Source organism: Anomaloglossus baeobatrachus, chromosome 12 (genome assembly GCF_048569485.1).
Source record: "Anomaloglossus baeobatrachus isolate aAnoBae1 chromosome 12, aAnoBae1.hap1, whole genome shotgun sequence".
NCBI classification, from domain to species: Eukaryota; Metazoa; Chordata; class Amphibia; order Anura; family Aromobatidae; genus Anomaloglossus; species Anomaloglossus baeobatrachus.
This window is the reverse complement of record NC_134364.1, coordinates 137210911-137227374: the sequence shown is the minus strand read 5'-3', so window position 1 is coordinate 137227374 and position 16464 is coordinate 137210911. Positions and strand designations below refer to the sequence as shown.

Below are 16464 nucleotides of genomic sequence, written 5' to 3'. Positions count from 1 at the left end.
TCGAACGTCCGGTTGTTCATCGTACCCGAGGCAGCACACATCGCACCATGTGACACCCCGGGAACGATGAACACAGCTTACCTGCGTCACGCCGGCAATGCGGAAGGAAGGAGGTGGGCGGGATGTTTACGTCCCGCTAATCTCCGCCCCTCCACTTCTATTGGCCGGCGGCTGTGTGACATCGCTGTGACGCTGAACGTCCCTCCCCCTTCAGGAAGTGGATGTTCGCCGCCCACATCGAGGTTGTTTGGAAGGTAAGTGCGTGTGACGGGGGTTACAGCATTGTGCCACATGGGCAAGAAATTGCCTGTGCCGCACAAACGATGGGGCCGGGTGCGATCGCAAATGTGATCACACGAGAAATCGACACATGTAAAGCAGCCTTAAGACAGTCTGGTCCAACTAACTGGAGAAGCAAGTATGTCAGAGGACGTCCATTTGTGCCCGTTGTAATTGATGGCATCCTCTTCACCGCCACACTGGTTCACAGGTAACCACAATGCCACACACACCGTACCAGAGAGATTGGGCTGGCACTGATTTCACCGCCGACTAAATGGAGACAAGTAATAATCAGCCATTGACACACGTGGGGTACAAAGATTGTTATTAAGGGGGGGAGGGTGGAACTTAAAATCTCAAGGCAGTAGATGTGGAAAAAGAAAAATATAATTCTACCAGAACCCTGGGCACAAATATGATTGAAAATTGTTTATGCAAGGTCATCGCCATTTTGCAGGACATAACAGAGCCCCTTGGTAAGAGAAGTGCACCCTCTATAAAGAAATCAGGGCCTACTGCAGCAGGTTGAAATACCGTGTTTTTCCAAAAATAAGACACTGTCTTATACTTTTTTGCCACCCCCCCCCCCCCCCACCCCAGGCTTATTTTTGGAAAAACATGGTTGGGGGAAAGTTCCCCCCCCCCCCCAAAAAAAAGCAGACCCCCCCACTTCCCAGGAGACTCATACTCACCAGACCCGGACGTCTGTGTGGCTCCCAGGTCCTCCCTGTGAGGTGGGTACTGTACAATGTCCTCTCCTGCTTCTGGCTGACACACACACACACACACACACACACACACACACACACACTACATCCAGCGTTACAGAATGCTTCCGGCTGCAGGGAATAATTGGAGGAGGTCACGTGTCCGGCCCATAGGTCCTATAAGGAAGCATTACGGCAGGTCCTTGCGCTCCACTGCACAGTCTCCCAGGATTCTGCCAGCCAGAAGAAATCGGTGTCGCTGATGTAGTGAGTATGTGTGTGTGCGATGTATGTGTGGGATGTGTGTGCGCGCGATCTGATTGTGTGCGCGCGATCTGATTGTGTGCAGGTGTGCGATCAGTGCAGGTCCTCTGCTCGGTGTCTGGGGAGTGTGATTGCGGGGTGTCTGCTGTCTATAATGAAGTGTCCTGCAGTATCTGTAACTTTTTTAGCTGAAAGGACACTATATTATTGAACCGCGACTAGGGCTTATTTTCAGGGGAGGGCTTATATTTAAGCCTTGCTCCGAAAATGCTGAAAATCCCTTCTAGGGCTTATTTTTTGGAGAGGTCTTATTTTTGGAAAAACACAGTAACAGGTGGAGAGATTGGTAGCGTAAGGTGAGTGATCCCAACTCCATTACACTTCCCCCCAGGAGTGAGACTCATCTGGTGCAGAGCAGCCATAGGCGTCAGAAGCCGGGATTACCAGGCTCTGCTGGAACCAGTGTATTCAGATAACAGACAGCCAGGGGGACTGCTGATGTCAAAATGGACAGGGTATCGGTAAGGCTCCTGAACTGTGGGGAGGAGGGCGCTTGCTTGCCCCGTTATGCCACTGTAGCCAAACCAACAATGATATTCAGGCTGCAGGACCCTTGACTTCGTCAGAGTTGAGGCCGACAAAGGATAGACGGCTTTCACCACTGCCATTGGTCTACATGAATTTAACTGCATGCCGTTCGGATTGAGCAATGCACCTGGAACCTTCCAAAGGCTTATGGAGTCTTGCCTTCGACAAAAGAACTGTGAGAATGTGCTATTGTATCTGGACGATGTTATTGTATATGCCAGGACCTATGAAGAGCATCTGCAACACCTGTCAGGTCTTTGAGGCACATCCAACTTCGGCTTAAAGGTAAAACCATCTAAATGTCATCTACTGAAGCCCAAACTACAGTACTTAGGTCATGTCATGAGTACAGGTGGAGTGGCACCAGACCCAGACAAAGTGACTGTCATCAGAAACTGGCAAGCGCCCACCAACATCCGAGAAGTCCAACAATTCCTGGGACTGGTGGGCTACTATAGACGCTAAACCAAACTGGCAGCCTCTCTTCAAGACATCCTAGTGGGCCAGAACAAAAAGGCCAAACGTAAAGCCTGCTTTACACGGGACGACCAATTGTGCGATTTCATAATCGATCGCACCCGCCCCCGTCGTTTGTGAGTCACAGGCAAATCGCTGCCCGTGTCGCACAAAGTCGTGAAACCTCCATCACACGTACTTACCTGCTGAGCGACTTCGCTGTGGGCGGCGAACGTCCACTTCCTGAATGGGGAGGGACGTTCGGCGTCACAGCGACGTCACACAGCCGCTGGCCAATAGAAGCGGAGGGGCGGAGATGAGCGCGATGTAAACATCCCGCCCACCTCCTTCCTTCCGCATAGCCGCCGGAGCCGTGGAACACAAGTAAGCTGTGTTCATCGCTCCCGTGGTGTCACACGGAGTGACGTGAGCTGCCACGGGAACGATGAACAACCGTGCCGTAAAGTAAAAATAAACGATATTATGAAACTGAGCTACGAGTACACGACTCACGATTTGTGAGTGATACTGCGTCGCTCAGAGGTTTCACACGAGACGACGTCGTGTATGATGCCGGATGTGCGTCACGAAAACCGTGACCCCGACGATGCATCGCACGATCCGTCGTCTCGTGTAAAGCACCCTTAAGAGTCTACCGATAGACTGGATGAGTCCTTCAAAAACCTCAAGCAAGCGCTCACCGGAGAAGAGATCTTGGCTTATCCAGAATATGATCGGTCAATTATCCTTCACACCGATGCAAGCAACATTGGGCTAGGAGCAGTCCAATCTCAAGAACAACAGGGTAAGGAGAAAGTCATCACTCACGGAAGCTTCGCCCTACTGAGAGGAACTCTACCAATTACAGCTCCTTCAAGTTAGAATTCTTGGCTATCGTATGGCAGTGATCGAGAGGTTCAAATACTACCTGGCTTCTACCAAATTTACAATCTACAAGGACAACAATCCTTTGACGTATCTGGACACTGCTAGGCTCAGCGCCTTGGAACAGAAGTGGATAGCTCGGTTATCCAACTATAAGATAGATATTAAATACCGAGCTGGTACCAAGAATGCAAACGCAGACGCCTTGTCCCTCAAGCCGAATCCTCCTGATCCAGAAGAAGATCTGGAAGGCCTGGAAGAGCTAGAGATGCCGGCATTCCACGGCCTGGGTGTATCCTCAGACTCTAACCGTGTGACAGGAAGGAGTTTAGCCATTCAAGAGGTCTCCCTTAATCTACTACCCCACTATGGTTGTGCAGAGGCATAGAACAGTGATCCGGCTATATGCCTTGTCAAAGAACCTCTTGGTGAAGCAAATTCATCTCCGGCTCCTGATGCACCTGCAGATGTCCAACAGTTGTGGAAAGAGAAAAAGAAGCTTTTCACCTTTGAAGGCAAGTTGGTTCGGAGAGCTATCAACCCACGTACGCATGAACTGGTATGGCAGATCGTGGACGAAACATGCCCATTGTCCTCGAAGCTTACCACAATCAAGCAGGACACTTTGGGTGGAAAAAGCTAGAACTTGTAATTCGCAACTGCTTCTTCTGGACAGGCATGAGACTGCCCATTGAACAGTGGTGTGGAGAGTGTGGTCCATGTAATCTTAGAAGAAAGAACTCCAACAATCAAAGGCCCCCTTGCAGCCCATTGTCACCTAGCAACCTCTGGAGCTCGTGGCCTTAGACCAAGTGCAACGCTCTCCAAGCCGATCGGGTGTAACTATGTTCTAACCACAGTGGATCACTATTCCCGCTTCTTGGTGGTCATTCCAGTGACAAATCAAACTGCAAGAACAGCTGCAAAGGCATTCCAGGAGTATTTCTGTAGACCACATGGAAACCCAGATCAAGTGCTGACAAGAGGTCCGGCCTTCAAACCAGAAGTCTTCCAGGAATTTTGCTCCATATATGGATGTAAAAAGATCAGACCACCACCATACCACCCACAAGGCAATGGTTTTTACAATAAAAATGAACCATCTGGTTATCAACTTATTGCAGACCCTACCATTGGAAGAAAGGAACCAATGGCCTGTGAAATTGCCTGGTTTGATCGAAATGTACAACCATATCCTAACCAGTTCGACAGGGTATAATCCAGCTTACTTGATGTGAGCACGGCCAGGAAAACTCCCCATTGACCTGGAGATGGGAGTCATAACCCCTGAAACCATATCCAGCCAGTCAGACACAGATTGGAACACAAATAGACAACTGCAGTATTAGGCCCCATGCGCACCAAAAAATGGAATTTTCTTAAGAAAATTCTGCCCCCTGAAAGATTACCGCACCCGCATTCAAACAAAAAAAAAAAGCATCAAACCGCACCTGAAATCCGCATGCGGTTTTACTGCGGTTTGCTGTGGATTTGCTGCGGTTTATCCCTGCATTATTTTGATAGCACAGGGAGATACTCACCTGTCCCCGCTCCTGCTGTCCATGGGGCTGAAGTCTCCTGCGATGCTGTGTCCCGTGCGGCTGTCTCCGGAGCTCTGCTACTTACGGGTCGGCTGTGCAGTGCATAACTGCATATGCATGAGCCAGTGCCGGCTTGGAAGCAGCAGAGCAGTGTCTGGAGGCAGCCTCGCTGGAGAAGGTGAGTATAAGATCAGCGGTGACTTCAGTCAGCTGAGGTGCAGTGAACACGGGAGTCCTCCACTTGGAGTCCTCCACCTGTCACCGCAAAGCACATGAGTGAAGTCACTGCTGATCCCGCGTGGCTCACTTCACTTGCGTCCTAACCCTCACAGTGAGCAATCATGGTCTATGTCGCTCGCTGTGAGTGCCAGGTGTAGCAGAGCGGAAAACGTCATGGGACATCGTGTGGATTACGCCGACCTGGAGGGCTGTTATTGGTGGGGTTAATAAAGTGGTGAAAGAGGGAGCTTTATTGTCTTTTATTTCAAATAAAGGATTTTTGGGGTGTTTGTGTTTATTTACTTTCACTTACAGATTAGTGATGGGGGGTGTCTCAAACACTGCCATCACTAAACTAGGACTTAGTGGCAGCTATGGGCTGCTGCCATTAACTCCTTATTACCCAGATTGCCACCGCAAAAGGTTAATTCAGGATGTGCGGGAAAAGTCCCAAGGCTGTCGCATCTAATGGATGCGGCAATTCCGGGCGGCTGCTGGCTAATACTTTTAGGCTGTGGGGCTCCCCATAACATGGGGCTCTCCAGCCTGAGAATACCAGCACCCTGCTGTGAGGCTTTATCTTGGTTGGTTATCAAAATTGGGGGGGGGCGCACGCCGTTTTTTTTAAATTATTTATTTTACTGTACGCTATAGACCCGCTTACCAGAATTTGTGATTGGTTTCAGTCAGAAAGCTGTCACTCAGCGTGGGGGTGGGTCTGACTGCAACCAATCACAGCCACCAGTGAGCAGGGAAGGCGTGACTATGTTAGACTAATGAACGATGGCTCTGGAACATGAAAGAGCTGCCGCGGGAGCAGTAGGACAGCCGCCCGGTGATCGGTGAGTATGAAGCGCTTGCTCCTACCCCTTTCCGCCAGATTTTGTTCCCCATATGGGGATCAGCATCTAGCCAGATACCGGGGATCAATCCTCCGCCGACCCTGAGTCAGCGGGTGATTGATCTGCCAGCCCTCCAAACCGCAGGGACCTGCGGAAAAGAAGTAACATGCACATTAATTCCGCAGCAAAAATTCCGCAGGAAAACCTGTTGGTGAAAAAAAACGCAGTGTGCGCCCCGCATTTTTTTTTTACCGTATGTTTTGCAAGGTTATGAACATTTTCTGCTGCAAAACCGCAGCAAATCCGCAGTAAAAAAAACACAGTGTGCGCACAGGGCCTAAGAAGGTTCAACAATGTGTGGAACAAAGTCTGAATCAAACTAGGCAAAAACAAGAAAGACTTCAATAGAAACGCTGCCCTTATCACCAGGAGAACAAGTGCGGAAGAAAGAGAAGAAACACAAGTTGGATGACCAAAGGGAGGCCCAGCCTTACACTGTACAACCATCTACCCATGACAACAGCAAAGTGTGCACCATCTGAAAAGACGGAGGAAATGCATGTACTACTGTATCCAGAGACAATCTGAAAGTATGTCCAGACCAATTGCTCGAAAAAGTGGAAACGAGAGAAGTCCATCCACCAGTGGAGGAAGTGGACAAGACAATTCGCACCATCTTAGGTGAATTCCACAGTTCGTAGCTGCAAGTAGACAACGCAGTAGTAGTCCCAGTAATGCTGTTTCCACCACCAGAAAATTGCCTCCTGCTCTCAGTGAGCCTGCCGTACTTGGGAAGTTTAAGAAGTGGTAGAGGTTTGCCTAGCATTCCCATTTTGCGCACATCACAGCGTAGTACTCCGGGACAAACCCCTTATCACTATACAGTGTGTCCACCCGTATCCTGTCCACCGCCATTAACTTGAGAACGGCGGCAGCTATAGGCATAGAAGTGGTGTCTACGTATAGTAAAGTATCCATACGCTACGCAATGAAACCACCTATAGCGCCACCTGGTGGAAAACAACGGAGTTAGCATTTTTATCTCAAAAACGGAACAAGATAGAGAGAAAAAAAAAGTGAATTACAAAGTTTTGGGCATCATCAATTCAATACGAATCGACACCTTACACAGAAATGCTCTGATTAGAAGGTGTAAACCTCACAAGGCTGCGGACGTGAAGCGATACCTCATGGAGACCTTCCTACAAGTCATTGGGTATGGAGCTGTGTGGAGTGGCCTCCGCTCACCTGACCTGACCCCATTGGACTTCTTTCTGTGAGGTCACATCAAACAGCAGGTGTATGCGACCCCCCCACCAACATTGCAGGACCTACGACCACGTATCACAGATGCTTGTGCAAACGTGTCACCTGCCATATTGCACAACGTGCAGCAAGATAAGGATGCTGTGCAGAGGCCAGATGTGCATTGCAGCAAGATACAGTATGCTGTGCAGAGGCCAGATGTGCATTGCAGCAAGATACAGTATGCTGTGCAGAGGCCAGATGTGCATTACAGCAAGATACAGTATGCTGTGCAGAGGCCAGATGTGCATTGCAGCCAGATACAGTATGCTGTGCAGAGGCCAGATGTGCATTGCAGCCAGATACAGTATGCTGTGCAGAGTGCAGATGTGCATTGCAGCAAGATACAGTATGCTGTGCAGAGGCCAGATGTGCATTGCAGCCAGATACAGTATGCTGTGCAGAGGCCAGATGTGCATTGCAGCCAGATACAGTATGCTGTGCAGAGGCCAGATGTGCATTGCAGCCAGATACAGTATGCTGTGCAGAGGCCAGATGTGCATTGCAGCAAGATACAGTATGCTGTGCAGAGCCCAGATGTGCATTGCAGCTGACGAGGGCCACTAATGAGCGCCATAGGCGTGACCAGCATTCAATGTTTGGGGGGGGGGGGGGTCATGGGTTTCAGATCATAGCATTTCTGTATGCAAGGTGTTGATTCGTATTGAATTGATGATGCCCTACAACTTTGTAATTCACTTTTTTTCCTCTATCTCGTTTCGTTTGAGATAAAAATGCTAACTCCGTTGTTTTCCACCAGGTGGCGCTATAGGTGGTTTCATTGCTTAGCGCATGGCTACTTTACTATACCTAGACAACACTTCTATGCCTATAGCTGCCGCCGTTCTCAAGTTAATGGCGGTGGACAGGATATGGGTGGACACACTGTAGAATTGATTTATAGAGTATGAAACTTAGTAAATGTATTGGATTTGTATTATTGTTGACTTATGCCTCATGTAAGGTTTGTGAAAACAATTGATAAAGTTGTGTCCACATGGACTAATGAGATGTTAGCAACCATTACGCTTTCCCCACTACAAGAACTCTTGTAAGGACTTGCAAACCAAAAAGGAATAATTCACCGAGTATGGATACTGAGTAATTCTAACTATAGCTCACAGAAATTATCAAAAAAACAAAAAATACCTTCATTAGTAAATTTTAAAATGAAGAACAATACAAGTGTGCATCAATATAATAAACAAAATAACAATGGCACTAATATTGGTACCAAATAAGGAACCTGGTGAAAAAAGAAGGGGAAAAAAGGGGGAGTCTACTCAATTAGGAAGAAATACCCAAATAACTTGTGTTACCTTATAATGCTCTTTACGGTACACAAGAGCAAAAGAAGCAAAGTGTGGTTCCTATAAACCCCTAATACATAAGCAGCTACACAAATTATTACATACTGTCAAATGAGTATATAAAGGGCCATATAGTCCAGTCAATGTCGTCTGTCTTATTTGTGTTAGATCATATGGTCAAACTTTCCAAGTTTTTGATAATTTCTGTGAGCAAACCAAAAAGGAATTAGTTTCATTGTGCCTTATCAAGGAACCAATCGAAAACAGCAAGTGCAGTGAATTCTACGATATGGTCTGTGTGCCCCCCAGCTGCACGCGAGGACGATCAAAAGTGGTTTGGACTGTAATCCACAACCAAGTTGATACAAAAGTTATTTTGTTCTATTATGAACTGGAGTTCGATTAAGTAGTCCGAGGACGTACTATGCTCAGCTAGGGGGGAATGTGGCGCCCTGTGCCTAGTGGCCACAAATAATAGCTGCATCTGTATTTCAATATGTATAACATTGTGACGGGGTATGCGACAGAGCAGTAAGGGACACCAGGCCAATGAACAATCCAAGAAGATTTAATGAGACAGGGAGCATAAAACATCCAATAATAAAATGGTTCTTTAGAGTCCACACAAAGGAAAAAGATCCAGGGAAATCTGACGCCAAGGAAAATGCAACAACAGTCCTTAGATGTGTTCCTTAAATCCGATAGCGTGGCTGAGACAACACAATCCCATGTGGCCACTTGATCTCCAGTCTGCAACAGTCCATACACATTCTCTATGATCCAGCCTCAGCCATAGGTACTCATCCTTCTCCAGCCGATATCCAACTAACTGAACTAACATGTTCTTCTCTCCTGGGATCAGCCCCTTAGGTGGGCACACCTCCCCCTGGCCATTTGATGATTGAATGGTCTTTAGACTGCTGGCTCTGTTCTGTTTACCAAGTTGTAGATTGAAGAAGTCCCATGCTGAGAAGAACAATATATATATGCAACCCCCACCAAATCAATAACAATAGCTACTGCTGAAGCCTGATTGCAATATGATACAGGCTGGGGGAAGGTATGGTCACTTACATCCCAAGACATAGTACTACAGCAAATACAGAGAGAAGGTAAAATACATCACGTGGCATCTTATACAAAAATATGGGATGGAGAAAACTACATACATCATGACAATTCCTTCCCCTCCCAACTTGTGTACGTACTAGGGACCTCTACAGGTCGCTGGTTAAGTACACGCAGGCATGGCTGACAGGACTCAAGGCTCCTCTTGCCTGGACAGTCCATCTGAATTTTGGGTGTTGGCTCCGGGTTCTTTAGTGTATGGTGAAGATGGAGGGTTGAATGTTCGGCTCCAGTTTATATCCTCCTTCACTTAAACTCTGCTTCCTGCACCCACAAATCGGCATTGTATATCTCCCACATCATTGCCTAGGAGAATGTCTGCAGGAAGGCCGCTCATAATAATAATAATTAATAATTTTATTCATTTATATAGCGCTATTAATTCCACATCGCTTTACATACATTGGCAACACTGTCCCCATTGGGGCTCACAATCTAGGTTCCCTATCTGTATGTCTTTGGAGTGTGGGAGGAAACCGGAGTACCCGGAGGAAACCCACGCAAACACGGGGAGAACATACAAACTCCTTGCAGATAGTGTCCTTGGTGGGATTTGAACCCAGGACCCCAGCGCTGCAAGACTGCAGTGCTAACCACTGAGCCACCGTGCCGCTCATCACACCGATTATGCATTGTTTTGCCCCAAAGCCATAATCCAGGGTTACACTCGCTCTTGGAATGTATCTTTGAGTACCTCCAGCCAATGGCAATTCCTGGTCCCTGTTGAATTGCTTCTGGTTGAATTACTCGGGGATCTGCGATGGTGAGAAAAGCCCCAGTGTCACGAAAGCCAACAACTTTTTGGCCATCCAGCACGACCTTCTGTAGATGTTTATGCTGAAGATCATAAGAACGCGTGGCTGTTGCTCGCACTCCATAGACTCCTGGTAGGGAAGTCAACATATCAGAGTCACTTGGCAAATCATCAGGGCCTGAATCCAGCTCTTCCCCTGCTGAGGGTGTCTGTAGATAATGGACAGGCAAAGGTGGTCTGCAGCTGTTCTGCCTCTGAACACCTGGACAGTGAGCTTACAGATGCCCAGGATGCCCACAACCATAACATCTGCGCTGCGTCTCACTCCTTCCAGTTTGCCTTCTGGAGAAGTAGGTAGGAGACCTTGGTGACTGATAGGGAGGTGCAGGTGCTGGAGGTGGTTGTCGATTTGAAGGATGACTCCACGGGATAGATGGGCATGTGGCCCGCAGATGCCCGGGATGCCCACAGCTATAACATCTTCGCTCTTCTACTTTCTCTCCTCGTCGCATTCCAGAAAATGTGGTCGAAGCAACTGGAGGCACGTACACACGGGTATCCACATGAGGTGGTTATCTAGGAGGTTGAGGAACATTGGGCACTGAAGGACAAGGAACCTCTGGAGTTGAGGTGCTGGTCATTTTTGCTCCCTCTGCTAGCAGCTTCTTCCATTGAGGCTTGATGGTGAGCACCTCATCAGCTAGAGCAGCAGCTTGTTCCACTGTCTCTGGTCTCCTCTCACGCACCCATTCCTGGATCTCAGTAGGGCACTTGGCATAAAACTGTTCTTTTAGGATGACCTGGAGGAAGGTCTGCCAAGTTAAGGCCCCCTCTCCCTCCAGCCAGCGATGGCATACTTGTTTCAGTCTGTGGGCAAACATTTTGAAACACACTTCCCCATCATAGGCTAACGTACGAAACCGAGTCCTGTAAGTGTCTGGCGTTACAGCATAATGTTCTAGAGTAGTCTGTTTAATATCCGCATACTCACAGTTCCACAGCTCTATAGGCTGCAGCAGCTCCACCCTCTAAGAGCCCAACCAGATGCCGGACGCACTCCCTTTCTGGGACTTCCATTAATCGACACTGATGCTCAAAGTCCTGGAAGAAGCCCTCAATGTCACCAGCAGCCTCATTAAACTGCTTGAAGTCTTTGCGGGACACCCTGGGAAGTTCCCTCATGATGGGTGCTGGGGTTACAGTCTGTCTGGAACCTCTCGCGGCTTCCACAGCGAGCTGCTTATCCAGCAGTGCCATCTCCTCCATCCTGCGCTCCTTCTCTTTAGCTCCACGCATAACCTCCATCTTATATTCTATGGTGGTCTCCTCTCCCAGCAAGGCCATCTCCTCCTCGTACCACACAACCCATTGACTTTTTTGGGTATTCACCTCCAGCTCCCGTCTTTGCTCCCCTTGCTGTGGAAATTGTTCCTCGGTGCCATCTTGCAGGCAAGCGTTTTCCAATGCCTCAATTAGTTGCTCCTTAGAGAGACCTTTGTAGCCGACACCTAATTCACGGGCCTTTGTTTGTAGGCTCACCACAGTCCAGTTCCTGTATCCTGAGGTTCTGGTTTCAGACGTTGATTGGCCGTTGTCCTCCATTTCTTCTGCTCTGATCCCGCCGCTGCCACCAGTTTGTGACGGGGTATGCGACGGAGCAGTAAGGGACACCAGACAGAAGAACAATCCAAGAAGATTTAATGAGACAGGGAGCATAAAACATCCAATAATAAAATGGTTCTTTAGAGTCCACACAAAGGAAAAAGATCCAGGGAAATCTGACGCCAAGGAAAATGCAACAACAGTCCTTAGATGTGTTCCTTAAATCCGATAGCATGGCTGAGACAACACAATCCCATGTGGCCACTTGATCTCCAGTCTGCAACAGTCCATACACATTCTCTATGATCCAGCCTCAGCCATAGGTACTCATCCTTCTCCAGCCGATATCCAACTAACTGAACTAACATGTTCTTCTCTCCTGGGATCAGCCCCTTAGGTGGGCACACCTCCCCCTGGCCATTTGATGCATGAATGGACTTTAGACTGCTGGCTCTGTTCTGTTTACCAAGTTGTAGATTGGAGAAGTCCCATGCTGAGAAGAATATATATATGAAACCCCCACCAAATCAATGACAATAGCTACTGCTGAAGCCTGATTGCAATATGATACAGGCTGGGGGAAGGTATGGTCACTTACATCCCAAGACATAGTACTACAGCAAATACAGAGAGAAGGTAAAATACATCACATGGCATCTTATACAAAAATATGGGATGGAGAAAACTACATACATCATGACAAACATGTATTATTAGTTTTGATGAGATTCAGTTTTCTCTGATGTTAACTACAAACACACATTTACCGACACTCCCTTACTGGGGCTGTTCACTTGGGATAAAACCAAAGCTTGAGTGTGGGCCCGAGAAGATGAGGGAGGAGCTGAGGTCTGAGGTAATTTCAGTCAGTGTGAGGTGAAGTGAGGAGTGTAACATGGAGACGGTCCTGTCCTGAGGTGACTGCTAAAACCTTTGGAGGGACCAGCTACACATTGGCAAGGCATCAGTCCCTAGGCCACCAGGACTTCCAATATCAGTTTTAAACTGAGAGACTGCTATTAGCTTTTTTATAAGGAGCAGTGAATTGCCTGGGAGCTCAGCGACATGATTGGGTCTGGAAACTTCAGGAAGGATACACTACCACCAGACAGCAGAGAAACCAACTCTCATCAAGAACCACCATCATTGTGAAGGTTGTACGGAATGTTCCGGACTGTTCTGCAGAGCCCCAGTAAAAGGTAAAAGCTCCCTGTCCTGTCTCTGGCAGAATTATTCTCTGCTGCATTATCCCTACCAAAACATCCCAGGAACCAGCCCTAGTTGAAGGAAGGGAACAACGCTCTGGCACTGCCCATCACCACCTAACTCCTGGGACCCCCAGCAGTGCACAGCCATACCAAAGCCGAATATTCCAACTGGCAGCACAAACGCTTCACTTATTTTATTTTTCTCTCCCCCTTTTTAATATTTTTAAACCCAATCACAAAAGCCTGTCGTACTCTCCCGGTACCGCCACATCTCCACTCGGACCCACCACCATAACATCAGAGGTCTACCGGGGCGGCACATATACCACACACACACGGCTATATAGGGCATAATACAGCTACAGAGGAGAGGGTATATACCACATACAAGGGGGTACATGGTACAATACAGCCATGGAGAAGAGGGTATATACCACACACATGGGTGGGCAGGGCAGGATACAGCTACAGAGGAGAGGGTGTATACCACACAAACGGGTGTATAGGGCAGAATACAGCTACAGAGGAGAGGGTATATACCACATACAAGGGGGTACATGGTACAATAGAGCTATGGAGACGAGGGTATATACCACACACATGGGTGGGCAGGGCAGGATACAGCTACAGAGGAGAGGGTGTATACCACACAAACGGGTGTATAGGGCAGAATACAGCTACAGAGGAGAGGGTATATACCACATACAAGGGGGTACACGGTACAACACAGCTATGGAGAAGAGGGTATATACCACACACATGGGTGGACAGGGCAGGATACAGCTACAGATGAGAGGGTATATACCACACACACACACACACACACACACACACACACACACACACACACACACACAGTACAGGGCAGAATACAGCTACAGGTGAGAGGGTATATACCACATATAAGGGGGTACATGGTAGAATACATCTACCAAGGAGAGGGTATATACCACACACACACATAATGGAGAATAATGGACATAATGGAGAATACAGCTACAGAGGAGAGGGTATACACCACACATACAGTGTACAGGGCAGGGTTACATACAGTGTACAGGGCAGGGTTACCTGGGTGGGGTTGCTGGTCTCTGGGCAGCTGTCGCAGGCGTCTCCCACTCCATCCAGATCACGGTCACTCTGCAGGGGGTTCGGCACCCTCCCACAATTATCCAAAGTATTTGGAATTCCTGCACAGGAGCAGAGATCAAATATATTTAGGAGCAGAGATACAGTATATCAACACACATGGATATATGATATATCATATTATATTAATATATATAATTTTGATATAATATATATATTTTACACACACACAGAAAACAGTGTTCTACGCACACAGGAAAACAAGTGGCAGAGTGTAATGCGATATTCACAGCAACAGAGCAGAGGAGGGATAAAATTATTGTTTCTGCAAGGAAAGTCTGCGACGGATATTCATGCTGATATGTCGCAGACATTGGGGGATCCACAGGTAAGAACTGGGTTGCCAAATTTAAGACTGGCCACTTCAGCCCCAATGATGAGGAACGTCCTGGACGCCCAAGAGTGGTTGTTGTTCCAGAGATCATCAATGCTGTGTGTGGAGACACGGGGCTCAGTGGGTGCTCTCGTCCGCTAAAACCGGCCGCCTTTAGAAAGACAGCGTGGCTCAGGGCTCATCCCAACTGAACGCCGGCCTCCTTAACCGTGGGCGTAACACTACTCAGACAACACAGGGCGAGGGAACCACAATAATTAGGCTATGTGCGCACTAGAAAAGTGATTTTTCTCAAGAAAATTTCTTGAGAAACTTCTGGGAGTTGAAGATTTCCGCACCTGCGGAAAAATCCGCGGGAAAAACGCATGCGGATTTGCCGCGGATTTACCGCGGAATTACCGCAGGTTGCTCCCTGCGGTTTTGCAATAAATAACATAGATAATCGATAGACAGATAGTGGATAGAGTGAAAGATGGATAGATGAATAGATTGATAGGCCCCTTTCACACGTCAGTGATTCTGGTAAGTTTGTGCTTTTTTTTCTACGTACCAGAATCACTGACATACGCAGACACATTATAATGAATGGGTATGCTCACACGTCAGTGATTTTTCACTGCACGTGTCTCCGTGCGGCGTACCCGCGTGTGCGTGATTGCCGCACGGAGACATGTCCATTTTTTTCTGGCATCACTGATGTCGTGGTCCGTGAAACACGTGCCAGAAAAAAACGTGCTTTTAAAATAAAAAACATTTTTACTCACCCGGCTTCAGCGGCGCTCTCTGCAGCCCGTGCAGCCTGCTGCTTCTGAGCAAGCTCATTATTGTCGCGCATATTTATGATGCACGACACAGCCGACCCGGAAGCAGCTGCTGCGGGGGTCAGCACTGGCTGGATGCTGCACCGCGGGAGCGATCAGCACCATGGAGAGCGGGAGCGGGCGCAGGTGAGTTGATTTCTAAGTGCAATCACGGACCACGGAGAACGGAGCCCGGATTGCACTTAGACAACCCACGTGTGCCATAATTCACGGCACATGCAGGGACATGTGCGTGTTTTACACGCCAGTGAAAAACGTCAGTGTTTTTCACTGACGTGTGAAACGGACCATAGATAGATAGATGAGAAAGACCTATAGAATGTCCCACCTCCCTGCATTTTCTAAGCTGGCACCCTTTAGTGACTTTCATGTGGCACTAAGGCTATGTGCGCACGTTGCGTACAGTCACTGCAGAAATTTCTGCAGCGATCTGAAGAGCACATGTGCGCTTTAAATCGCTGCAGAAATGTCCGTAGTGAAAAAAAAAAAAGCAGATTCCATGCGCTCTGCCTGCAGCTCCTGCCATAGACAGAGCAGGAGCTGCCGGCAAAGCGCACGGAAGAAGTGACATGTCACTTCTTAGAACGCAGCGCTTCGGCAGAAGCCGAAGCGCTGCGCTCTAAAACGCCACGTGCGCACGGCCCCTGCACAATCTCCATAGACTGTGCAGGGGACGCAGGACGCATGCAGTTACGCTGCGCTACAAAGCGCAGCGTAACTGCATGTATTTACGCAACGTGCGCACATAGCCTAAAGGGTGCTTAGCCTTGTATTTAGCCATAAAATAAATAAATAATTAAAAAAAAAACGACGTGAGGTCCCCCCATCTTTTGTAGCCAGCTAGGGTAAAGCAGACGGCTGCAGCCTGCAAACCACAGCTGGCAGCTTCACCTTGGCTGGTAATCCAAAATAGAGGGCACCCCACGCTGTTATTTTACATTAAATAATTTAAAACAAAAAACGTGGGGTCCCCCCCAAATTGGATCACCAGCCAAGGTAAAGCGGACAGCTGTGGTCTGGTATTCTCAGACTAGGGAGGTCCACTGTTATTGGACACTCCCCAGCCTAA

The 16464-nt window shown here is 48.1% G+C and overlaps 1 protein-coding gene across 1 annotated transcript in view; it reads right to left on the bottom strand.

Annotated features, from left to right (window-relative positions):
- The window catches only part of THBS3 (thrombospondin 3), a 91826-nt gene that overhangs the window by 33830 nt on the left and 41532 nt on the right, over nucleotides 1-16464 (bottom strand). Inside the window, exon 15 of the mRNA XM_075330637.1 lies at nucleotides 14163-14281. Coding sequence (XP_075186752.1) covers nucleotides 14163-14281 — 119 coding nt within the window. The remainder of the gene's footprint in view (nucleotides 1-14162; nucleotides 14282-16464) is intronic.